This window comes from Idiotropiscis lumnitzeri, chromosome 15 (assembly GCF_059441095.1).
Source record: "Idiotropiscis lumnitzeri isolate Australia: NSW breed Sydney's pygmy pipehorse chromosome 15, RoL_Ilum_1.0, whole genome shotgun sequence".
In the NCBI taxonomy this organism is placed as follows: Eukaryota; Metazoa; Chordata; class Actinopteri; order Syngnathiformes; family Syngnathidae; genus Idiotropiscis; species Idiotropiscis lumnitzeri.
This window is the reverse complement of record NC_142405.1, coordinates 9,776,673-9,802,603: the sequence shown is the minus strand read 5'-3', so window position 1 is coordinate 9,802,603 and position 25,931 is coordinate 9,776,673. Positions and strand designations below refer to the sequence as shown.

The 25,931-nt window shown below is 40.7% G+C and overlaps 2 protein-coding genes across 4 annotated transcripts; both read right to left on the bottom strand.

Moving 5' to 3' along the window:
• Positions 1–141: 141 nt before the first annotated feature.
• trir (telomerase RNA component interacting RNase) lies at positions 142–1,793 on the bottom strand. Its single transcript, XM_088318063.1, has 3 exons — positions 1,044–1,793; positions 525–596; positions 142–452 (listed from the first exon to the last, which is right to left on the bottom strand). Exons 1-3 carry the CDS (start codon positions 1,311–1,313, stop codon positions 345–347), a joined length of 450 nt encoding a protein of 149 aa, XP_088174189.1. The 5' UTR covers positions 1,314–1,793; the 3' UTR covers positions 142–344.
• A 997-nt stretch (positions 1,794–2,790) lies between these two features.
• On the bottom strand, positions 2,791–17,923 carry hook2 (hook microtubule-tethering protein 2). 3 transcript variants are annotated; one of them, XM_088316778.1, is made up of 22 exons: positions 17,854–17,923; positions 14,360–14,442; positions 14,076–14,148; positions 13,949–13,999; positions 13,692–13,824; positions 13,315–13,382; positions 12,820–12,885; positions 12,639–12,719; positions 11,543–11,709; positions 11,203–11,343; positions 9,473–9,674; positions 9,204–9,314; positions 9,034–9,121; positions 8,703–8,769; positions 7,860–8,066; positions 7,232–7,319; positions 5,549–5,583; positions 5,398–5,480; positions 5,194–5,297; positions 4,830–4,937; positions 4,435–4,506; positions 2,791–4,356 (listed from the first exon to the last, which is right to left on the bottom strand). In XM_088316778.1, exons 1-22 carry the CDS (start codon positions 17,881–17,883, stop codon positions 4,228–4,230), a joined length of 2,187 nt encoding a protein of 728 aa, XP_088172904.1. In that variant the 5' UTR covers positions 17,884–17,923; the 3' UTR covers positions 2,791–4,227. The 3 variants fall into 3 exon arrangements, with proteins under 3 accessions (XP_088172904.1, XP_088172903.1, XP_088172905.1); XM_088316777.1 differs by lacking the exon at positions 17,854–17,923 and adding an exon at positions 15,477–15,714; XM_088316779.1 differs by lacking the exon at positions 17,854–17,923 and adding an exon at positions 15,477–15,714 and having other exon boundaries at positions 7,860–7,997.
• Positions 17,924–25,931: the final 8,008 nt, after the last annotated feature.

Sequence of the window (25,931 nt, the reverse complement as noted above, 5' to 3'; positions counted from 1 at the left end):
TTGGCTTGCAATTCTCATGCCAGTTGGGATTGACCAGTTGACCTGTGATCCCAATAAGGATAAATGGTTTTGAAGAACTTATTTCCAAACAGCCTTGCAATAACTTCTGCACTTTGGAGAAAAGTAAACATGACACCACAATGAACAGGCAGTGTAGGTTTTTAATCAAGCCTTAACATAAACCAAAAGAACTAAATGATCAATCATGTATGCAAAGTTTTCAAAGCACTGTTGGGGAAATCATGAATAGCTTCATATCAAGTGAAGAAAAATGTGACAAAAATAAACTTGAAGGGAAAAATAAGATGCAAGAAAGGCGAAGGTGTTTTCCGTGGGATCCACGTCTACTTGACCAGCGGCCTGGTCTTATCGTCGTCGCCGCACTGGTGCGCTTTGTACTTTTTCACCTCCGCCATGTACTTTGACCAAGCATCACTTTTGCCGGGCGTAGACTGCAAGGAGAGAAGACGCAGCACGTCAAACCAGTTCCCATCTTTGGATCACCCTCCGCTCCTCCTCCTTACCTCTGTGTCCTGTTTCTGCTTCTTGGCAACCATGCCGGTCTTAAGGAACACACCGCCTCTGCGCTTCCCCACCTGGGTTAGGGCATAGAAGACTGACACCATTATAGGAGGCCTTGCCTTGGCAATGAAGGAGACTACACCAGAGCAGGTCTACATTGTGTCTGCTGCCCAACCGCCAGCCTCATCTGCGGAGAACATCCCCCAACTTAACCCATCTAATAGTTTTTATGATACACTACTCACAAAATGGCAAGATACTGGGCTTTTGGGTGAAGCTTCATTTGAGTTTCTCTAAACATTTTAATGCACGTCCAACTGTTCAGTAATTGGTAAGAAGCTGAACTGGAAACATCACATGCATTCAAAAGTGTAAACGTTCACCTGTTAAGGTTATGCATTTTTAGTTCAAACTGAAATTTCACCCTAACTGCTTGTGAGTGGTGTATACGGTATTTCTACGACAAAGGTGAATTAGTTTTAGGCTGTCTGTTTGCATATGCTAGCTGCCAAACCCCTTACAAAGCTGGTGACTGGAGGGGGCTTCGTATGTCCTTGCTCTCCATCTGCCCCCTGCTCCTTTTTCCTCATCTCCTCCTCCATCTTCTTCTTGAACATCTCCATAAAGCTGCCGTCGTTGGCGAACGCGTTGCCCGAGGACGACGGGCCTTCTTGTTGGCCCGCGGACGGGGACGCGGGGCTGCCGCCATCCGAGTCCGCACCGCTGCTGCTGCTGCTGCTACTCCCGCCGTCGGTGGCGTGTGATTTTCCGTGTCTGCGCCTTTGTTCCATGTTCAGTGACTGCGGCGGTGTCTCTGTTTGTTTGAGTAGCCTGGAACCTCCAGTTAGACGACGGGCTGCTTTGCTTTGTATCGCTTGGTTGTATATCGTTTAGCTCGACAGCGTCTCTTAATAACAAAAAAACAACTTATGCCTTGCCTAAAAGAAATAAGTCAAAACAGTCGACGCAAGTCCGCTTATTTGGATACAAAACAAAAAAACAACAGCAGTTGGTCCGCGAGCTAATGTTGCTAACGCCGTCTGATTTACTCCGTTTTCGGATAAACTAGCATCTATTTCGGTTGGTGACGTCTATACGTCGACAAAATTGGATATAAGACCCCGCACTTGTTAAATACCCGCGTCCAGGCTCGTAAATTTGTGAAGCGTGCCAGTGTTTTGGGCTAGGTTTTCACTTAGCCCACCGCTCGCCGTCGGCCATGTTTAGGTTCTCTGTGACGTCATGTCGTGGGTGTGGCCCCAACTGCTGTACAGGAAGTCAAACTTGCTATTTTACTATTTTACAGCGGTTAGATGTACATATCATAACGTCAGCCCATTATCATAACCGCCAACGTCATTTAATCTCCTGTCATGTATTAATAAAACATACATTACGGCGTGCTAAGACTGTTTTTTTCCTTGTCTGTGCAGATTCTCATTCATCCAGGTCTTGGTATTTCGGCTGAGTATGCAAGTTGTACTTGCACGGCGAGGTTGTTCTGCGTCACAAACTGCCGGATGCTCATGGCATGGCTATGAACTATGATTTCAACACACCTCATAAGGATTTATCCAGGGGTCTCATGCAGCCCACTTTATTTAAATCAGACTTACCGTGCATATAAATTGTCAATAGTCCAGTAATATTTATAATATTGAGTTGAGTATTTTTTTTGTGTGTTTTTATGTGTTGATTGAATAATTTGTTAGTTGATTTACTGCAAATTAAATTTTACACTTACGTTTAAAAAAAAAAATTGTACTATGTGTATTGTGTGCCATGGGGGGGGGGGGGGCTTTCTAGGATTTCGCTCCTCGTTTGCGTAAATTAACATTTGTTTTATTCTATGAACTACTGCAAGATAATTTCCAAATGCAAATATTGTCAGAATATTTTTAATACAGGAAATATGTGCAATACTAAAAAAAGTCCTGTGTTGTCTTGTTTTACAGTCCTGTATATATGTTATATCATGTCTAGTATTTTATAAACATTTCAAGAAGGGGCTAAATGTATAGTGCCTACTTTTGATATATATATTTTTTGTTAAACAATTTATCATAATGGTTTTAGTTTGCAGTACTAAGCTGCTTTATAATAGTTTGCAACTCTGATATAGCAACTAACTGCCCAAAATATTAAATTAGCGTCAGGTCTGAAGGTTATCTTCAATATTGCTGACATTTTGAACATGAATGAAAACTGACAAGCTCCACTGTTCGTAAATGAATCGTTGTGATTAAATACAAATCACCAGTTCCCATCTTTTATCTTAAACTGCCGTTTATTTGTAGTGCAAAAATAGAAATGACAAAAGCTACCAAATGTTCAACTTGCCTGATCCCTGTTGTGAGAAGTATGATACGCCATCATCTATTTGACCAATTTTAACATAGTCATCCCAGCAGTTAGGCACCAAAAACAAAAACAAAAAACTAAACCATGACCAACATAAATGTGCACACAATTTGGTCAATACAAACAACAGCAAATCTTGACAGGGAGAAAAGACAAGACACTAAGCCGCAGCTTTGACATAGAACGTACTGTATTATTATTAAATACTCAAATGAGCTCACTTTTAAAAAAAAATAAGCAGTGATGATAAACGTGACATCTGTTGAAGGTTAGAGTGTTCGTACTCTGGTTTCATGTGAACAGACAAACTCCAAATGAGCATTCTTGGGTATTCAGTAGTTCAACTTGGGAAAAAATTTTTTTAAAAAGCCCTTAGTGTTGCAAAATGTCAATCACATTGTATATTCGTGATGCATTAGGAAGCCTTCGGTTGCCTACGTTCACATTTGTGTAATTTTTAAAGTGGTGAGTGCATTTAGGTTTAGGTACCCTGCTTCAATTGGGAAGGAAAAAGTCACAAGTTAAATTCAACTCATGAGAATAATCACATGCAAATAAAGCTAATAAATGAAAACAATCATGCAGTGGTACATGCTATTCTACTAACATCTACAGAAAAACACAACCAAGGAGAGGATTCAATGTTAGTACACTGCCATTTTTTTCTAACCACACAGGAAGGATTTTGTGTCTCTTTGAAGGCACTCCACAAACCCACTGCTTTGGGAAAGTGCTTTTGGCTGGTCATGTGACAGTTCTTAGGAGAATATCCTTCAAGTGAAAACACGATTCAAGGTAGGACGTATTCTCTTGTGCAGCGTAAGCCCATTCACATAAAAAAAAAGAGCAGAAAGAGAGAAGCTCAAGTGGTTGTACAGTGTATAAATGGAGGTATCCCAAGTGTAGCTTAGCGTCTACCATACGACTGATGGTCCAAGGCCACATTTTCTATTCTTCCTCGGTGGGGAGCAGTGGACCTCTTAAGTAATCCTCTCATCCCAGACATCTTAACTACATTTCTGACAACACTAACTCTAGGTCGAGTGGCTTAAGACATTTTAAAAAGGCTTAATAACAAAAATGAAAAAATGAGAGACTGTCCCATTCTCTAAAAAAACCCAAAACATCAAATAAAAGCCACCTTAAAAGGTGAGACAGCATTTTTTTCCCCTCAAGCACCAAGGTCCCTGTGTTCCAGTTATTGCTCTTTCAGCATGAGATGCAAAATTGTCACGCCTCTGGAAATGATGACGGTACCATGTTGAGCCAGCAGGGGGCATGTGCAGAGAAGCAGCAAAAGGCACGGAGACGAAGAGGAGTGCAAGGGGGCCTCCTTCCTAGTCTTTATCTTGGTTGGGGTCGAGTGAGGCCTCTCCTGACATTGGTGGCCATCCTCTGCTGGGCCAGGAAGGACATGGTCTGGTTGGGCGAGCTCAGCCTCTCGCCCGACACTCTCTGATGCAGGGCCATTCCCTGCGCGAGGCCATGCAAGTCCATTATTCAATTTACGTTATTATTAGAATACCTGAGGAGATTCAGAGGACTTCTTACCATGTTGTACCAAGCGCTAATGATAAGTTTCTCTTCCTGGTCATGCCTGGATCGGCTCTTCTCAAAATCACGCTGTGCACAGGAATACATCATTGATGTTTTTTTTACCAAGAGAAGATAATTCTACAAAGGAAGCTAGACGCACACTCTTTTTCGTTGAAAAAAATTCCATACAATTATTTGTTCAATGCCCACACATCTAAACGCAGTATTGATGAATATTGCGTGTTATGTAAAATGAAATAAGCAACAAACTTCCACCTCAGGGGGTGGTGAATTTTGCAACTTCATTTATATTCCACAAATGTAATATTAATTGGAATACTGCATTTAGACTTGTGGGAGTGAGCACAACATATTATTGTAAAAACATTTTTAGATTCCAAACTCCATACCTCCAGGTGATGGATTTTTCTTTCTTTCTCCGTCAGTTGGTTCTTCAAGGCCTGAATGTCAGGAGTCACAGTCACAGGCTGTTGCTTTGGATCCAGGGTCTTGACCACCTACGCACAAATAAAGCACAATTCGAAAGACCTGCTTAGTGAAACCTCGTTCCCAACTGACACGCACATGAAGCGAGGGCATGCTTCCAATTAAAAAGGAATAGAAAGTCAATTATTCTGCTCCAGGCTCAGAACAAACATACGTCAGCCTGTCTTTCAAATTAGAGTAGTTAAAAATAAATAAATAAATAAAACGACACCTGCAAATGAAATTGTACATCAATCGGGTTGTTTGTCAACTGTAAAAGTTACGGACCGTCCTAGCCTTGTCCACATAGCGCTTGTATCGCTCCTCCATCTGTTTCATGTCCTCGTCCTTCTTCCGCAGGATCTCCTGGAGTTCATCTATCTTCTTTGCCACTGTGAGTGACACAAAAATGGAAAAAAATAAAAGAACAAAACTGAGTCATCTCCAAATGAAGCAGGTCAATGGTAGGAAACTTTAGGGAAATGACTCAACTGTTGCTGTCCACCTTGGGCTCCAAGTCATCAATGACTTCTCGTTTTTTCTGGAGATCAGTGTGAGCTTCGTGGAGCTTCTCCCTGGAACAAAATCTTATCAGAAACTTTTGTTCAAACAAAAGAATAGAAATACTATTGGGAGGACTTACAAATGTTCTTCCAGCTTCTTCTTCAGTAAGGAGGACTATATAAAGAAAACAAGGAATATATATTAAACTCTAAAACTTCTATTGTTAAAGGGGCACACACACACCCACCCCCGCACACACACACACGCACATCCAAAAAACATGCAAAGTAAAAACTGTGAAAGTCGAGTCGGTAAATCACAAGCCATTTGGACAGAGGGGCCCACCCTGTACTTACGATAGCCTGATTTTGGCACGGTTGTTCGGTGGGGCAGGCGGGTAGAGACAAGACAGACAGAAGGGCAGGCGTTAATGCTGAATCAGTAAACACGACTTCAACGTCCACACACGACACGTGTCAACGTTAAACAAGCACTGCAATTCTCACCCATCGATCATTTTTCTCAGGCTTCTTAAAGTGTTCAATGAAATGTCTTTGTTGTTACAGTTTATCCGTACTCCCAAAAAGGTAAGTTTAAACAACTTCATAGTTTGTGTTAAGTGCCACTGCGTATATTGGTTTGCCCATGTGTGATGTCAGTTCATGTGAGCACGCTATTAGGCGAAAGTATTGCTGAGCCACATATGAAGACTGTTTGTGTTGAACGTTTTAACTGCTGAACAGTCATTCATGTAACAGGGATACAGGATTGTGAACATACTTGATGCATGGTGATGATACTTTGTGACGCCTTCTTTATTAAGTGCTTTGTCACCACCTTGTGGCATTTATACGCAATTACATACCCTTTTTCGGGGGGCACTTCAATTATTCGCAGATTATCGCTATTCAAGGTAGGATTCAGTTGGTCACTGTACTAGCAACCCTAGAAAATGGTCGCATTTTTATTAAATGGTTTCATCAGAGACGCAAGTAAACTTTTATAGATGATTTCTTTGCAATGGTTTTTCATGTTGTTTAATTTGTAATGTTCTTGTCTTTTTCTCTGGCACATTATTTTCACAATATGTAATATAGTAAGTAATATTTATGAATTAATAGTTAGGTTGAGCAACAGGTGCAATATATTTTTTTCCTGAAATGTCACAAGGTATAGTAAAATCCGTATTACGCAGGTTTTGATTGATCAAAATGGAAAACAAAAAAATTATTGTTTCAAAAACCTAATTTTTTTTTTATCTTTAATAATTATTTGAATTACTGCCACTATATAATGTTCTCCCACTTATTAGAATTTACGGAGTCATGTTTTTTTTCTTTTGGGAATCCAATCTACGTTATTCGCAGTGTTCATATTGCTTTGGTGCCATCTTGGTGCTAAGGAACTACGTTGAAGTTAGTTTAATATGTTGCGTATATGTGCTTTGCGATCTTGTGCAATCTATCGGCAATGATGCACCTTTTTGAAGCAGTGGGGTCAATTCCTTGCAGATTTTCACTATTTGGAGCAGTGCTCAAACCTTATTGCGCGGCAAAACTATTGCTATAGCTTTTAAAAATCTACATTATTCTATTGATTTAAAAAAATATTGATTCAACTATGAATTCTAAATATGGTTCAACTTTTAAAAGCCTTTTTCTATTATTAGCCTCATGAATGGAGATTGTAATTTATCATGACAAGGTACATATTGAGATTCGTCCACCAAATATGGTTCACAGAAATAGCCATTTGTGTATCTTCTCATTGTGAGAGGAATGGCAAATAACTGACACGGAAAGGGAGGGAAACAAGCACTCACATCTTCCGTCTTGCTATCCTGCACTTGAAGTGCTTTCTGGAGCTCCTCAACCTGAGAACGCAGCTCGGAGATCTGCTGCTGTTGCAGCCTGAAGGGACAGAACAATGGCAGGATTGTTGAAGAGCCAGGATAGAGAAGGAGGGATGAAACACAAAAGTGAAACAAGTGGGAGGAAGATAAGTAGAGAGAAGTGTTGATCCTTGTGCATCTGTGTGCTGCCGGGCCATGCGGCGCTGGCGCTCGACTGAGCATGCTCACTGCACTCCTCTCCTCCTGTTACTGAAGATGCTTCCCACACCCTGGGCCTGGTGTTGCCTGGCTGCACACGCACACACACACACACACACACACTCGGTCCACCCACATGTCCACATGCCCGCAGGCATACAAACACACTCGCGCACACAGACAAGAGACAATCTGGCTTTCTGCTGTCTGTCCTCCAGTCCGGCCCACACAGCTCAGCTGAGCACACAGTCCAGAGGGTGAGTTGACATTTAGGCAGATATCACTCCTACCATCCGCCAAACACCCATCTTAATGTCACGGAACACACGATATGGCGGCACGCAGCGGGTAGGAGTTGATTTCTTCTCGCTACGTAGGTCGATGACATGCTGTCACCTACCTGTTTTGGGTTTCCAGGGCATTCTTGCTGCGCTGAGCGCCCTCTAGCTCAGCTTGCGCCTCCACGACTTTCTGCCTGTAGGTTTCCTCCTGGACACACAGCATCTTGTTTTCACTCTGCAAGCGCACCATTGTCTCCCTGGAATCGACATGAGGACAAGAGAGCGAGCAAGAGGTGAATGAAGCTGATGAGTGTGGTTCTGCACTCCTGCAAAACACACATTTTAAACATATTTGACATTTTTAGTTCAAGCACAGCTCATATTGTAGTTTCTGTGTAAATCCATGTGCATGTCGTGCTAATCGGTTTTAATATCCAAGAAAAGCAGCCCTATTTGGAATGGATTGTTCCCCTCAACAATAAGAGTAATCAGTTTGAAGTTTTTTGTTATTTTTTGGGACGTGACCTTTGTCTCTGATTGATTGTTTGCACTCAAATTAGAGGCATTAGCTAGGACTAGAGACTGTTGATTTACTCACACTTTGTATTTATCATGTACGACTGTCATGTCATAAAAACGGATTTAAAAAAAAATAAATAAAAGACCAAATTTTTTTTGTTAATGCGAGTTGCAAATTACCTCTTAGAGGAGTGTCTCAATATTTTTGTCCCTATTGGGGTATATCAGGCCAAAAGTTGGCCTCAAGAGCATTTAAAAAAAAAAAACATGGTCCAATTAGGTCTGACTAGTACATTTCCAATTATATAAATCAAATATAGTGCCACCAGTGCATCTTTGTGTCAGAATAATAAGGTCAAGTCTCATCGTCGCAGCCAAATGAGACGTCACCACAACTTCAGCCCTCGGGCCGACAGCCTTTGCACATCAACATTAATGCATACTTGAGCTCAGTGGGCATGATCTCAGCAGCGAGGTTTCCAACCGCGGCCTCATTGTCGCTCAAGCCTCCTGTGGAGAGATTAGGTTGCAGATGGAACATATGCAGCTTTACTTTAAAAAAAAAAAAAAAAAGACTTCTGTATATGTTCATTCAAAAAACTGGCATTATGTGGCTCTCCAAACACGAACATTGCATGAAAATTAGCTGAGCGCAAATCTACAATGCTGCACCAATGGCAATCAGGGTAGACTCACACCTGCTGCGTTTATTTCTGCTGATCCATTCCTTCAGAACAGACTGTCAACCAATTCAGTCATCATGGTTAAACTTACCTGCATCCCTGAGACACTTCTGTTGGACTTGCGCACACCTCAGCTCATCATTTGTCTCCCGAAGTGTGTCTCTCTCCGTCATCAGACGCTAAAAACATTTCTCAAGTTAAAGGAACACGGAATTGTTCTCCCTGTGACGACGCAAACAACTTTTGCTTTTAATAACTCACTTGTTTCTCTTTCTGGAGTGCATCATATTTGTCAGAAAGGTTCTTGTACTCAAACTGCCATTTCTCCGCTTTCATGGCCTCGGCCTGGTGCTTGGCGTGAAGCTCGTGAGCCTGCAAGTCAGAGGGCAGAGCAACGGCTGCGTCGGCAAGAAAACTCGCACAAGAACCACGCGGCCCTCGAAACACGAGCACAGGCCAGACTTTGTTTAATAGCGCTTTGATGTCAACACAGAAAAAGTACGGCTCTGCCTCCTCCTCCGACAGCTTGCCTGTTTCTTGTACGTGTCCAGCTGAGTACGAAAGACGTTGGCCCTGCGGAGCTCCTCCTCCAACTCGCAGGTGCGTTGCATGTACACGGTGTTGCGCTCCTCCAGGAGGCGCACCTGTCTGCGGAGGTCACCCAGATCTTCCAGCTTCCGCTTATAAGTCTCCACCAAGGATTCCAGCTGGTTCACCCGGTCGGAGGAGTGCCTGAGGGGCAGCAAATGAGGACAAGGATATGAGCCTCACCAGGGATGAAGGTGTGATTGCCCGTGATTGGCTCCGCACTCTACTTGACTTTGGAAACGCTCTGACGCAAAGCAGCCTCAACGCATGAAATGTCTTATCAACACAGATGTCAGCGTGAGGAGGTGAATGGACGTCTGTGTGTGGGCAGTGTGGGAGTTGTTTCTGTGAGTGGAAGATGATAATGGAGCTTTAAGCATTCGCATGTATTCCCACATTCAATTGTGTTTTGATGCGTCATTTCAGACGTCAAAGGACTAGTCGGTTTGAAAGTTCAATAACTATTTAAAAAAAAAAAAAAAAAAAAAAAAGCTCCTCTCGCAAGTATCAACCGCATTCCAAATTATGCGAATGATGTTTTTCTCCGACTTTTAGAAATAGTCTATACAAATGGAACTCAGCATAATTTTCAATTGTTAGGGAATCATTTGAATGTTTTCAAATAAACCTACGAATTATTATTTTTATTTTTTTTCAAGGAATAAAAGTGTCGTCTGTTCAAATTCATTCTTCACACGGGAGTGTTTTGGACATCTTATAGAAATGAAAAGAGTAATTTGTCAACTTTACAGGTTGCATTTGCTGAAATGTAATTTCAATTAAAAACATCTCAACAGGTCAAGGAACATTTTCGAATAGGATCTCTTATTTGGTGGCAGCGTCGCAAATCTCGCATTCATTGATTTGTGAATTTTTGCAGATTCTCTGCTGGAATTTATTTGCTGGACATCAGAATAGCCTCACAAAAGGTGTTGTTCTAAGATCTTCGTTTGAGGATGCTCCAAAGGTTCTGAACAAGGAGGGTTGAAGTCAGGGGTGGATGGAGGGGGCCGCACACACAAATTTCTCCCCTTCTATGCAAAAAGCAGCCAATGATGTTAAAATGGAACTTGAGCTGTGTTTATGAGCATTCCATTTCACCAAATACAACCTCGTAATGCTGCAAATTCAGCAAATTATTCGAAAATTATGTCTAGTACTCAACTCTGACAAAAACATGAATGTTATGTTTTAGTTGAGATATCACATAAATAAAACATGCTTCTTGGTTAGCAAGTCAAGTCTGTTTTCCAAGAAGGAGGACATCATCGCTTCCACACTCACTCAAAGATAGGTGAGAACGAGAAAAACTGTGTTTGGAACTCAAATAAAGGTGTGATGTGTGCTCTTGATGACTGGCTATTTGTGTATGGAAGCTTGTGCTAATAACTTGACTCGGGAGCACTTCTATTTGTACTGCTGATAATGCAAGCTACCTTTCAGCTCACCATGACAACCTGATGTGCACGCTCATTGCTGATGCCATGACTCAGCATGTAGGGCCTGAAATCTTCCCCCCACTTAGCCAAATGTAAAATGTTGTCGCCTGGTCGCAACAGTCACTCAACGAATATTCCAATTTCGCGTCAGGCAGTGTGGCTTGCGTTCTTCTTTTAAGCCTGCAAAAATTGTCGCGCGAAGAACATGCACGCAGGATGAAAGGAATTTTTACCTGAGAATATCCATCTCATCTTTGAGGCCTTGCGCTTCTTGCGCAAGACTGGTCAAATCGTCGTTCCTTTGCTGCACGCTGGCCAACTCGCGCTCCAGCATGTCGGCACGCACACACGTGTCATCGCGACTGTTCTCCAGTCTGACATGTGCAAAGCAGAAAGTGATTTGAACGCTCAGGCAAACATATCTCGTCCATAAGCGCCCTCATGTTCGTCTATGATGACAAACATTCAAAGGAGTCAAAGACATCATCAAAGCCCATTGCCATGACATTCATCTTCATGTTATTATTTGAACACAAGTTTTGCTCCAACCAAACATAAACATGCTACTTTCACCTGAAGTTCTCATCTTGAAGCTGCTCCATTTGACTCTGCAGCAGCAGCAGCTTCTTGCCGGTGATGGCAGTGCTGGAGACGTCCAACGAGTCGCAGCGGCTCAGCTTCTCCTTTAAAGAACGAGTCTCGTTTTGGAGCGACAACTTCTCTTCCTGAGCCACAGACAGCTGCGGAGAAAGATGGAGAAAAACATGTGAGAAAAACTGCGAGGAAAAGGCGCACATTCAGGAATATGTATGAAAAAGGAACTGGACGTTCTAAAGAATGAAGACAGAAGAAGAGCGTTCTTGTGAAAACAACCGGAACGGTCCGAGCACATGACGGAGTCACAGAAAATAAACTTGCATCTTATTGTGTATACGTATGCTATCTTCTCATTTTACATGCTTACTCCTCAAGACTTAGTCAGCTGGTTTGAAATGTTCCCAGGCGGATGGAACTGTCTCAATGGTGAAGTTGTTAACGTTAGCCTTAGGGTCAATACATGGGTACAAATAAACGGATTTGAAAGGAGTGCATACTGTTCAGAGGGGGAAAAAATAGACTGAGAAAAAGTGTGTAGTAGATATTTACAAAATGTAGTTGGGCCGAGAGGCAGGGAGATTTTTTGGGTTAGACAAGCCAGCAATACAATATTAAAAAAAGGGGGCGTGGCTACTTACCTGCTGGAATCTTTGGAACCTACACTGCACTTTAAGGACAGATTGGACGCTTTAGCACAGGACCACCGACAGCAAATGCATTTCCAAACAACAAGTGACTAATCTCCGAAGCGTGGGCTATACAAGTAAACAAAACAGGTGGGCTGAAAGCTGCGTAAATTTGAGTTGGCTGCAGCGCCGTCCAAAGCCAACGTGTCAGTTTTAGCTTGATGTTATGCAACACTTGACAATAATGTCACTTTTAGGGGGAGACTCAATACAATCAGTGTATTCTCCATGAGTGGAGAAAAAAAAAACAAGCCAAGGTTACACAACATCCAACCAAAAGAAAACAAACTCAGGCGCTCTAATCAATAAGGGCCAGAATACATCACCGTGCAACAGACCAATTCTCGATTTCTTTGACTGTGTTTTTTTTTTTTTCATAAACTAACCTGATATTCCAGGTCTCGACAGCGCTGACGAAGGTCCTCTTTTTCACCTGCCTCCTCACTTAGAAAATAATACTTCCTAGACTGCAAAAACACAATAGTCAAGAAGTAAAGAAACCAATATTGTCAGGTGCTTTTGGAGGAAATTTAAAGTTTATAGAGACGAGAGAAACATTTACTTCACCTGGTAGTCAAAGTCTCCATAGTTTTCTGGGCTTGCTGGTTCAGATGAGGGCTCTCTTGATAAAAGCTTCATACAAACCGCAAGTCAAAAAAAAAAAACAATTTAAAATATCACTTGAGAGGACCCTCGGTTTTCACAGAACTTCTCTCCCAGTGTTTAGTATTTTCGTATGTCGACTCCTTTTCCATACAATTCGGTTTAAGTCCGATTTCTTGTAATGGATTACTTCTCAAAACCGAGGTTCCTCTGTACTCCAAATTGAAGTTACACATTATCAGCTTTGTAAATGCGGCATAATAAACACTCTTGTATTGGAGCCTTATTAAATACGTATATCAAATGTAGACAGATAAACATGATTTGTGGAATAACTGAATGCTTTCTGGCTTTGAGTTCTGTCTCTGGCGATTAAGAGGGATTTGTTGATTGTGAATTAACCAAGGACAAAGTACGTCTGCTGCAAACGAACGAGCGAATCCCAAGCGGCTGACTTACCTCCTGAATGGCTGTCATGACGACATGCTGGACAGATTCCTCAAGTGTCATTATCTGCTGGATTTGCTCTGGGTTTAAAAAAAAAAAAAAAAAAGAGAGAGCGTGGTCAAGGTGCAGCCAAAAAATAGATTAGCGACAAATACGATCCTGAAAAGAAAACTAGAGGCGCTTCTTTTGCCAAAGAGTTCAAGCAGCTTAGCTTGCGTGACCTGATCATTTTGATGCTCTTCGCAGAGAATAAGCTGTAAATTGTTCTCAAATCAACCACTCAGCTTGCAATCACGTCGCCGAGAGTGTTATAAAACAAGAACCATGTGATATGAAACTCTAGTGAAAACTACGCCTCCCCCTAAACTGTTCTTTTCAAATCTGTTTACCTTGTTTCTTCTCACAGCTGACAGCACAGCCCAAGACGAGCTGGACCAACTTGCCCAGCTCAGTGACGTCCCCCATCTCACCGATGAGATTCACATCTGGCAAATGCGCTTCCAACACCTGGTGACCCAGTATCTGTCGTTGCAGATCAGAATATATCACAAAAGCACGTATGATAACCCCGCATCACAACAATCTCACCCAAATAGTGTATTTGGGAGCAAATTAGATTATTATATCAGAATAAAATATTCCTTACGTCATGGTAATACTCCATCATGCTCTTGAGAATCTTTTTCAAGTTGCTGACCTACAACAGAAATATATCAGCATGCTTGATAATTTAAACAATAGTACAGCTGCTGTGATAAAGAATTTGTCATTGCCTTGAGGCGCCAGTTGTCCCCGCTCTCCTCTTTGATTCTACTTAGCCAGGTTTCATTAAACCAAGTGGGGTCTCTGATGAGGAGAACATAGGAGAAAACATGTGACATCACATTGCTGGTCTCTTATCTGATGCCCAGTACAGTATAAAAACAATGTTACATGCCTCTTGACAATTAAAAAAAAAAATAACTCCACAAGTGTGTGTTTGCCTATTTGTGTTTTAGCAACGATGCACATTATGAGCACTTATGATCTGTAATATGACAACCATAAATATTCTCACATTGTGTTTAAGACATGTGCGATGGCCACGCCACTTGTTAGGTCTTGCTTGCTGGTGCATGATGGAACCTGAAATGTCTGCAACTGAGAACAGAGCCATAAAAGGGGTTACAACATTTACACTTATATTCAAAACACCGCCGCACATTTTATTAACAAAATGCCAAAGATAAATGACTAACACCTGATTTTCAGTCGGCAAATGAGAGTCGAGTACAAGTACACCCAAACATTGGTTCAAGTCAGTGATTCTCAATAGGTCGGTGAAGACTAAAAAGTGGGTCACGAACTGGTTGTTAAAAAAGAAAAAAAATGCAGGAGGTCCTTGGTATCTGATGCTACCGATGTATGACATGTTTTGAGGTGCACAAAGACTACTCTTAACACACCTCAGACATAAGGACAATCTTATAAGACATTAGATTGTTGGGTATTTGGTGTCCTCTGTCTGGACGGCATAAAATGGGGACAAAAATAGCCTGATTGTCTTTAGGTGTACCCGGGCCTAAGGGAAGAAACGCACATTTAGAAATACAAACTTCACAAAAGAAGGGGCTTTGATTCGAACCCCTAAACGAGGTTATAATCTGTAAATCAGACATTTTAACCAAAACTGCCCCAGTTGAGATTCAAACCATAGTTTAAATCATATTTGCATTATAAACGAACCCCATTCTATCAATTGTATTGTATAAAAGGTGACTTAGACAGATTTGTTCGATGTGAATTAGGGTGTTCGTTTCGCCGATAGCAATTCCGGTGTGCAACGAGCACAGGTGTATTTTGATTGTAACGCTACGACGTTACACTCAACAATCGCAATTTAGCTCAAACTTGTGTCTCAAGGACGTGTTCTTTGCTGTCACGGCAGCTGAGTAAGGTGAAGATAGCACAGCAAAGTAAACAGGCTGCTCGGCGCGAGTTAGCCCGGCAGGTTAGCGTTGCTAGTTTACGCACGCTCAACTTTCACACCTGTCAACGCGACGGCTACTCCGATTATTTAATTTTCGCTGATATTATTTCCCAAACAACGTTCTGTTGGCCAAAAAGTTTAATTCCACTGTCGTCCTGTCACCTGTTAGCGGTTAGCAATGCAGCGCGGCTAAAGTCAAACTTACCCATGTTAGAAGCGAATCACAAAGCTCGGCTTTGTCCAGGCTCATTGTGCTTTTTTGTTTTTTCGTGTGTTCGTTTCGTTACCCGTGAACGCTTCGAGACTTTAGATTGTGAGGAGGCGGCGGGTGCTTCTAACACTTCCTGACAAAGTTACTTTCAGACCCCGGACACTTTCCACGTCAGTCAGGCAGCCATGGCCTCCTTGTGCTCCTGCCTGCTGTCTCCCCCTCTGTGCGTCTGTCTCACCTCCAACCCGCCCCGCGAGCTTCCGTATTTAGAGCGTTTCTATGGGAACGGATTACGTTACGGGTCAGCGTGTCTGAAATGAATGGGCTAAATTTGACAATAACAACAGTACACTTAATAACTCAAAGTGTCTTAATAATTTTGATTTTGAATAAAATAAAAATAACATTTAAAGTACTTGACTTGTTATTGTAAATGTTAGTGGGCAATATTGAATTGATTAATTGAGATATTTTATTGAAAAAAAAACCTAAACAAAACTAAGAAACTCTACAACAAGAAGTGCATTGCTTGGCTGTGCAATGAGCAATATAAACGGATACACATTCATAGGCAAATGCCAACAAATATTTAAAAAAAATAAATAATCCACTCTAATTATCTTTCTAATACAAAATATTCACACTCTCTATCTAAGTAGAGACATATATTTGTGTAAAAATAAACAATAGTTAATTGCTATTTATCTGCTTAAGTAGCTATAAAAAATATCCACACACCTCCTTTGTGACATTAAAAATGAGATAAAGAAAAACTTTTACCATCAGTAATGTGAGTTATAATCTGCACAACTCAATTAAAAGAAATGTATTTTCAAGAAAAAAAATGTCTAAGATCATTTGGGCATGAATGTGCGCACATCCTCTTTAACTGGGGATGTGGTTGTGTTAAGATTTAAGTAATCACAGTTATACTCAAATGTGACTCTGATTAAACCAAAACAAAGATCAACTGTTCTAGTACGCTTTTCCTGACATTTTTTCATTTTCAGCCTAAGCATGAAGGTTATGTGCTAACAACTGTGAAAAAAATCATGACCTGTTTGCAGCCTTTGAAACCTTAAATGCGCCTTTGAAACCCCGACTGATTAAGGACCGCAGCTGTCTATGAGTTTCAGAGGGTCACACCCCGGACTTTGGACAAGGGAGTTTTTGTATCAAACCTTGTTCTGGGACATTCTCAGTGCTGAAAATGTTTACTCAAATTTGGACCCCCTGTAAAAATGGGAACACTGCTTGGAAGACAAACTCACCTACTTTGAAATTCTGACTGTTTTCAAAACCTAAGTGCCACATTCTGACATTTGATTTTTTTTTGGACTAAATTTTAGAACCGCTGTTAAAAATCAGGACCTCTGATGCACGCCAAACCCTCCTTTGAAAGTATATTTGTATATTACGAGTTCCCAAAAGCACCACTGGATGGCTCTAGTTGACCAATGGCCTTATGATAAAGCTTGTTGCACAAGATTGTTTCAAACCTAACATTAAAAAATAAAAGTGTTTCGGCAAATAATTCTAACAGTAAATAAGCTTTAATAAAGAGTTCATAGTTTTCTGATTTACAGTACGAATTGTAGATTTCTAATAATTTCAAATGGAGAAACCGTACCTGTTAATATTTTCTACAATTAGTGTTTTTGTCTTCTAAAAAAATACAACATGATAGGAATCTTGATAAAGACAAGAGTGACATGTAAGTACAAGGTCGTGATTATGCAGATAAATGTCAGCCGGTTCCTGTCAGAGGCCTGTGTGTCTCTCCCCTTTCTCCGAGTACTAACTAACATGCTGTCACACACGTACTCCCTCTTCCTTGGTATTTTAAATATCTCCTTGTCTGCTTCCTTATTTGTCATCAAACAGAGATTAATCACAAAGAAATGATTTCCACTATTTCCGCTTTGTTCAGACAACCCTGAACTGTGAGCAGTACTCTTATATGATTTTTTTTTTTTGAATCATCAATCCGTTCTCCTTCAACTCACTCTTCACCAGGGTTGTTTTAACCGACTTCCTCCTTTTCTGAATTGTTTCTGAATCTGTGGAATGCTCATTTACCGTTTACTGCTGTTTGAAATTACAAAGAAGTGGCGGTAGTTGCCCAGTCGGTGCTACGATTGAGAATGCAAAATTTCAGTTGGCCCAAGAAGACGTTGTAAAAGTGTTCAAAATAATTGCCACAGTGTTGATTGACTCACTGCTCTATCCCTTGCCTTAACCCTCCACCACACACACACACTTTGACAATCCCTGTCAGTTATGAAAATGGGCAGTCTTGAATTTCTTGTTAAAAACATAATTAGTAAGCACCACAGTAGACCTTAAGGATAAACATGACTCAGTACTTGACTGGTGGATACCGGAAATGTGGCCGGTCCATGAATTTGAGTGTGCTGACAACCTCTCACTGTTCAGCAACATGTCGGTGGTGGCTGATTTGAGTTAGGACTGATTAGCCTTGCACAACTGAGGGCCATTTAAGGTTGATGTTTTCATATTATGACAAGGAGGTCAGCATAGTGGGTGAAAAGTTAGATTCGATAACCTCTGAGGTACAGGAATAAAATCTACAAAATGCATATTGACTTTAAATTTGTCTATAGACGTGAATGATTGTTTGTCTAATGTACCCCATTGAGTACCCATTAGTGAAGGGTAGACCCCAAATCTTTCCCAAAAACTAGAAGTGTATCCGCCTTAAATTCAAGCCTCATCTTACCTGCAAACAAATAATGTTGTTCAGCCCATCTGGTCATAAACTTTCTGCAGGACGCCAAACTCAATATAAGAAAGGTCATGTAAACCTATTGGTGCAGCGTGAAATCCGCATGGAGCAAACAGAGCTTCCTGCAGAATTTGAACAACTTCTTTTAGGCTCTTCCGGTGGACCCACAGTAATGCTTTTTGTTTCTTTTCAAAGTTTTCTTCATGCAGTTACCATGCTCATCCTCAGTTTCTTATTGAGGTGTTCTGACAAGCACCGGACGGGATCCATCTCACCTGAGGACAAGCATAATGACAATGACAAGTAATCAGATGAAATATGTAAAACATCCTTGCTTAAAAGAACAAACTCTGGGAAAGCAACAGAGAACATCAAACTGATTACGCAAGATTGGGGATTGATCCAATGGTCGTTTTACAAAAGCCACCTATAGGGACCACCACACTGCCAATGGCCTCACCCTAGCGGCATTTTTGCACATGCATTATAGAAAACATACAAAGGGGTTCCAAGTCAGGTAAGGAGGAAGTGAGGTTCTTGACTTGGGGCACTTCAGAATAGAAGTTACTCAGCTCCCAAAGCATAGGTCAGGCTGTCTAACCCTTTGAGTGGAAGGAGGTGTGGATGGGGGGGGGTTCTGGCAAGGCACATCTCCGACTATTTTTGGCTAGCCCCTCTTCCTCCACGTTAATTCCTCTTTTCACCCGTTCTCTCTTTCCTTATTCCCCAGATGTTTCCTTCCTGAAAGTCAAAAGGCTTTACTTCTCCTCGTTTCCAACCCCACTATGACGCACTTGCATCCCTCCGGGGGGAGGGGGGGACATGAAGGGTGGATGTGGGAGGGTCAGAAGCTAAGATTGAGTAATGATTTACTTTTTTAGGCTTGCGGGTTACTGGTTTGGAAAAACAAGGGATGGTTCCTTTTTTTTATGTAAAGAATAGAACATCCTAAAATCAAAACATTTGTATTTAATATTTATTGAAATGGTTTAATCAAATAAATAAATATTTCGCATTTCATGTTGCATCACTTAGTTCCTCGGTAAAATTGTCTTTCACTTCCTCTTCCTTGTATGCCCGTAAAATGTTCTTTTTTTTTTTTTGAGACTTATGAAACAAAATGAACACATTTTTTTAACAGTAATTTTAAAGAGTTAAACACGTATTACGGGTATTACCCTGATTTAATGCAAATAAATAAATCACTGATGCCTCATTTTAGTAGGTCACATTTTAGATAAAACTTTTCTTTTTTATAAAAAAAAATTCATAGTTAAACAAAAATTATGGTTCTAATAGATCCCTGTAGCCACAGCAATCCAATTCCTTAATAAAGCAACAAAGTAAAGTTCTACAAAATGTTAAACTCAACAACAAATTCAGTAATTATTTGTTCAGGCAACCTCCTCAGTTAGTTTCAAGCTCCCCCCTTTTTACAAACCACCTTTAAATGACAAAGACGGAAAAAAAAAGAAAAAAAAAGCTACCCACATATGTGAGTAAATGATTTGCGGACAAAAGAAACACTGCACCTTTAAATGAAAGAATGCCAAGGATGTGTGCCTATGCCCAGACATTTGGAACTGGAATGTGTTGGAATGCTGGCAGCGGTTTATTTCCCCTGCAGCTTTCTCAGGTGTTACAAGGAGAGGAAAACAACAGAACCACAGAGCGGAGATGGACGGAAAATCACACAGAGATTCTAATGACAAACCGCATTTGTAGACATGACCTCACTCACAGGTACAAGCTGTCAGAAAGGACAGATTTATATATCGACCTCCCTTATCAGCTGGCCTGTCCCTCCCTCGCAAACCACACATTTACAAGCACAGTATGTCTGTCCAGGTAGTTAATAATACTCTCACCTCAGGAAGTTGGCACGCAGTGTTTGTCTTGTAACAGCCTGTCAGGACAAATTGCAAGCAGAGAAATGTCGTCTGTCTTTTAAATTCAATCAACCTCTTTGTTCATTTCCAACCAAACTATTGAATTGTTGTTATTTGTAATTGTTTGTCTTCCCAGTGTTTGCCTAGTGACAGTTTCTATCAACAGCAGAGTGTATTCTGACAAGAGTGAGGCTGTAGATGGCCTTTACGGTGACGCCACACATAACAGTGGACACACAGATGCCAAGTTGGCAAAAAGACAACATAAAATTCTACAATTTAAATTAAAAAACGTCATATTTTTGTTTGCTTGTTATCAAGTCTTTTTCAGAAAGTGTTCCGGGCCCCTTGGTGGCGTGCTGCGTGATGCTGGGGTGTTTGGGGCGCATATGACCTTTTTTTGCAATACCTGAATAATGTGTAATTTCATATCCCCTTACAGAAGTTGGTAGTGGCACTCTCATTTATTATTATTATTATTATTATTATTATTATTATTATTATTATTATTATTATTATTATTATTATTATTATTATTATTATTATTATTATTATTATTATTATTATTATTATTATTATTATTACCTCTGTACTGTGAGGCCATCGTGCAAAGCGTTCAACCACCCGGTCATACACCACATACAATAGAATTAATACAACTTTATATACATATCCTAACAATACAATCTGCACCCAGCTTGCATCAAACTTCAAGTTCATTTGAAATGTTAATAGACAGCACGTTTTCTTTTAATCAAAAATAAAACTACAACAAAATTTGATCACTATTATTTTTATTTATTATTATTATTATTATTATTATTATTATTATTATTATTATTATTATTATTATTATTTAGATATTTCTTGGGGAGGCTAATAGAATGTTACAGGATAAAATACTTTTCTTTAATTTGCAAATGTAGAATATTACAAGGTATAAAGACATTTACAAAAATAGCGCAGTTATATTAATAACACAAATCTGAGATTCTTGAAATACATTTCACTAATCAACATATGTTGATTTACAGCATATTGAATCATTTGTAGCATGTTTCCTTAACAAGGTGAGGTGTAACTCCCACCCCCTCTTCCTTCCATTATTCTGTATGTGGCCCTCAGTGGAAAAGGTTTTGGAGCTCCCTTATCCACTGAAGACAACTTTTACTATTCGCATTCTCTGTATGGAGGTGCAGTACCATTATGAGTCAAGCAGAAAAAAGAAACAATTGACGTGCGCAGGCTGTCAGTTACAATATGTCAAAGTGTCGTGAAGCGGAGTTTTGAACCTCAAGTTGCTCTTATTGTCACATCATTTGTGTTTTTCATGCACTATGGTTACTTCCCTTGAGTGACTGCAGATGCCATCATTATTGTGTGAATGAGGCCACATTGAAAAAGTGCTTTGAGTACCTTGAAAGTAGCCACTTAAATACAACAGTTTTACCCTGGTACGTAACGTACAAAATTACCCCCCCCCCACACGCTATTGACTAATATACATTTTAATACGACTCAACACAGGTGTCAAATTTATGTCAGCCAAAGTTTTTGGATGAATGGGCAAGAATGAACACATTGGAGTTTAAATTTGATGGGCTATTATTGCACGGTGGAGTTGCTTTTGATCAATCTGCTCCGTGTCCCCGTCTCCCTCTCTTCTCGGTTTCTGTTTCCAAGCCTCTCCCTCTCTTTTTCACACACAAATAGGCTGCACATGGCCAGCACGAATGAGTCACAGTGGCTTGGTAACAAGCGCCTCTTCTCAGGGACGGTCCCTCCGTGAGCCCATGTGATTAGGGCCAATCACCTTGAGAGTATCAGGTGCGTTGCTCCTCCATGCAACGTGAGACTCAACTCTATTGTCTCCCAAGTTTGCAATAGCAACCGGCAAGCTATCCTGACATGCGATCCAAATTGATCGGACGCTGATCATGATCTCGAGAACTATAAGACAGCGAAGCTGGTTCATTGCTCTTTGGTGACACTTGTGTGTTGTGTGCTACATCTAAAAATAGCCAAATTGAAGCATGAGACACTGGAGGATTGGCAAAGCAGATGACATGCTCTTACAGTATGCAAAGACGGTCAATCATAGTGAATGCGGAGCGCAACGTGATCATTACATTGCATGGCTACTACGTAAAAAAAACAAAAAACAATATGATGACATATGAATGGATTTTGAATGTATTTATTTATTTATTACATTTTTAGACAGTTTAAAGACTCAGTGTGGACTCATTAAAAATGCAGAATGAGATGAAAGTAAAGTAATTAAAAATTATACAAAAAAAAAAAATAAAGCATGGAAAAAAATAAATAATTTCGTGACATATATTCGTCTAAGTAATAATTTTCCCAAAGTGAGATCCTGGCAAGCGATAAGCCCAAATCATTTCACACAAAGCAAGTAAGAAATGGACAGTAAAGCGGTATCCCAAACGTATTCTACGACACTGCAAATGACAACCACAACAATAATCTTGTATTTACTGTGAAAAAAAAAATGTTGAATGAAAAATATAAATTCAAAATTTTCAAAGCAAATAAACTTCAATCAAATTTGGGCAATTTAACAAAATATTTCTGTTGTGAAATACGAGTTTACAGAACAAATTGTCCCTTGTCTATCCCTCCAAATTAAAGTTATAAGTAAAAACAACAAATAGTCGGCGCAAAACCTTTTTTTTTTGCGCTAACAAAAACATTGTTGCTGTATATTTAAAAATTACATTTTAAAGTTATTCCCACTTAAATACAGTTTTAGCCTAAAAAAATACAAGTTGTGATCTTTGCGATCTTTAACTAGATTAGTGCATAGAATTACGCAAAACAGCCTCTGTATCACGTAAAATGCAATTGCATTGTAGATCATAACGCCATCTTCTCACTTCTGCTGCTGAAAGACAGCAGGTTATAGTTTAGTGGTTGAGAAAACAATAATTACCGGGCAGGTATAATAACAGCTTCGTGCACACTGTTTGTACACGTTGCTCTCTGCACATGTTCAAGAACACATCAACACGCCTCATACACTCGCCATCAACTGCTGTGTAACAATAGCGCAACTCTTCAACACGAGACAGGCCTGCACTCCTCCACCCTATTTGCTTTTTTAGACACGCTTCACACACCCTTCACCAGAATTCTTTCTTTTACTGACTTGTTCCACGCAGAACAGGACTCAGCCTCCTTGTCATGCCGCTGCCTGTTTGTGCAAATGGCATGGCCTCTCATCCCCAAATATAAACTACACCGGTCCTTTAGTGTGGCTACCACGGTTGCCGTTTTGAATGTTTCATATTAGAACATGCAGCAAATGACAATTGGCTCACGGGCGTGACTTTGGACTCCTATTTCGGTATTCACGGCTACATGCAGGGATTACAAAAGCCACCCTTCTTGACCGTTTGCTGGGTGTGTTGTCGACACATACATAAAAAAAAAAAAAAAAAACAACCACACCTTCATCCTTGCACAACTTCCCCTATCCTTTGGTCCGCACACTCTCGGCAAACACACCCAAACAATCTTCACCCTTCAGTCCCTTGTTCAGTGTTGTGCAGCTGGCCGAGCCCCTAAGTGACATCCTTCCCTAAATGATATAGTCGAGCTTTAAGGCCAAAGAGCACCTTGTCGACAAGTGTGGCCTGAATGAGGCCTTCACTCAAAGTGACACTTCACCTGACTCAGCAGGACCCAGGCGACTGTTTACTGGACCTGTCCACTGCAATCAACACGTCTGCTTGGGCCCCGGAGTGTAATTGCACTGATGTGCTGGGCTGTTCACCTCTTCGCTGCATTAAAAAGAAGGGAGGGGAAGCTTGATCTTTGTCCTGCCTTATTTCCATCACAATACAGCAGCTTGGGCACGCAAGGCCATGGATTATACGTGCACACGGAGAGATGCTTTCCTCACACAAAAAGATGGGCGCTCATCGAATAAAATGATGAAAATGTTACGCTGAATTAGAATTTTATTTCTCCGTGAGAGTCCCGCGGGAGAAAAGCCGACTTCTAGTTTCAACATTCACATTATCTGGGTCAAAAAGAAAGTTAAAGAATCATCCATGTAAAACTGCACAATCTACGATATATTTGAAGAAGCTTCCCTTTCAAGAGGCTGTGAGTCCTTTTTAAAATTTGACAAAAGTGCTGGTGACTGCATTGTTTTAATGGGTTAAGCCAGCCTTTCCAATAGGTTCCAGAACGTGTCCTGGGTCAGTTTTCATTTTGGATTGTCAAGAGTAAAACTGGTCTGATGTAAACTACGGGTAGATTTTAAAAGTATCCAGTTATTGTTAATAAAGGCAAATATTACCGATTTTGGTTTCTATTTTTATCCGGTGATGTCCAGAATCATGAGTTGCGTGGAGTTACATTGTTGCTGGAAACTTCTTTTCCACACTGTGGAGAATTTCACAGTAAAATCGTGTCAGTTGTGATATTACTGTTTTTTACAATGCGATGTCATTTATTTTAACAATACATGCACGACAGTGGGTGTGTCCTAAAACATCTACTGCTATTTATTTTAATCTATTGTCTTTTGCATTACGTGACATCATATCATGACTGTGAGATTATTGTGGTATTTTTACAGTTCACACCATTTTAGATATCGAACCTGCTATTTAATAATAAAAATTGAAATGGCCCTTTTCTGTAACACCCTCAAAACACTTCACAATGGATCCATTATTCATGCACTTGCATGTTCACACGCTGCTGGCGGTAAACTATGTATGTAGCCACAGCTGCCCAGGGGCTGGCCGCCAGGTGCGTGGCTGCCCGTGAGCCAAAAAGCCCGACCAACACCCCCACCAAACATTCACACCCATAAATACACCAGTATGTGAGGCACTGGAGGCAATGTGGCTGAAGTGTCTGGACCAAGAAGACAATGCCCCATGACTCGGACAGGGCGGGATTTGAACAGCAGACCCTTCGCTTACTGGACACCCCACTCTACTTCCTGATTCATGTCCGACGTGTATTTTGACATTTCTTGTATTTTACTTAAATGACGTACCTTCTTGAGCTTCGACCTTAAGCCTATCACAAACACATCAGCAACATGCATCCATCACTCATCGCCTTTCTCTGCCACCTGAAAAAAAGTATCGGGTTAGTGTACGTCCTATGGCACATTTCAATGTATTGATGGTGAAAATTGAAAAATTGTCCTAAATTTGATTAATCACATCTTTGTGTCGTATCTTGTATTGCCCAAAACATTGCAGGTGCAAAAGGTGCAATTCCTGCGGTTAATTTAAATGCAAGACGGTTAACAAAGTGGAATGTGTTTTCCTGTCAAGTGGTGGAGATAGGAATGTGGCGCCTATCTCCGGCACTTGACATAAATTATGTTTACACAGTGCATGGTTATCTATTGTTCTTATCTGTGATGGGATGTCAAGGCCTTCAAGGCCTTCTCTGCTGGCCAAACATAATCAAGAAATCATCAATCATATTCTTCCCATTGATGTCTTATTATATCCAAGTGCTGTATTTTTAGTGAGTTTTTAATCCAATCAGAATTCAGTTAGCACGTGTTGCCAGGCAGATTTCGCTATACCGGTGACACACACTCTTTGTCCTAGGCCTTCAGATCCAATTGCGTGGGCATATGTTCCGTCAAAGCAAATGAGCTTTCAGAATTGATAGACAGTTGCGATAGCCAATCAGATCATGAGTTGGTTACAGTGAGCCTTCTCTCTGGCCTCACGCTGAAGGTTGAAGAACGTGTCTTGTGATTGGATACTCACTCGTAAGGGGGCAGCGCTATGCTGAATCAACACACCCGGA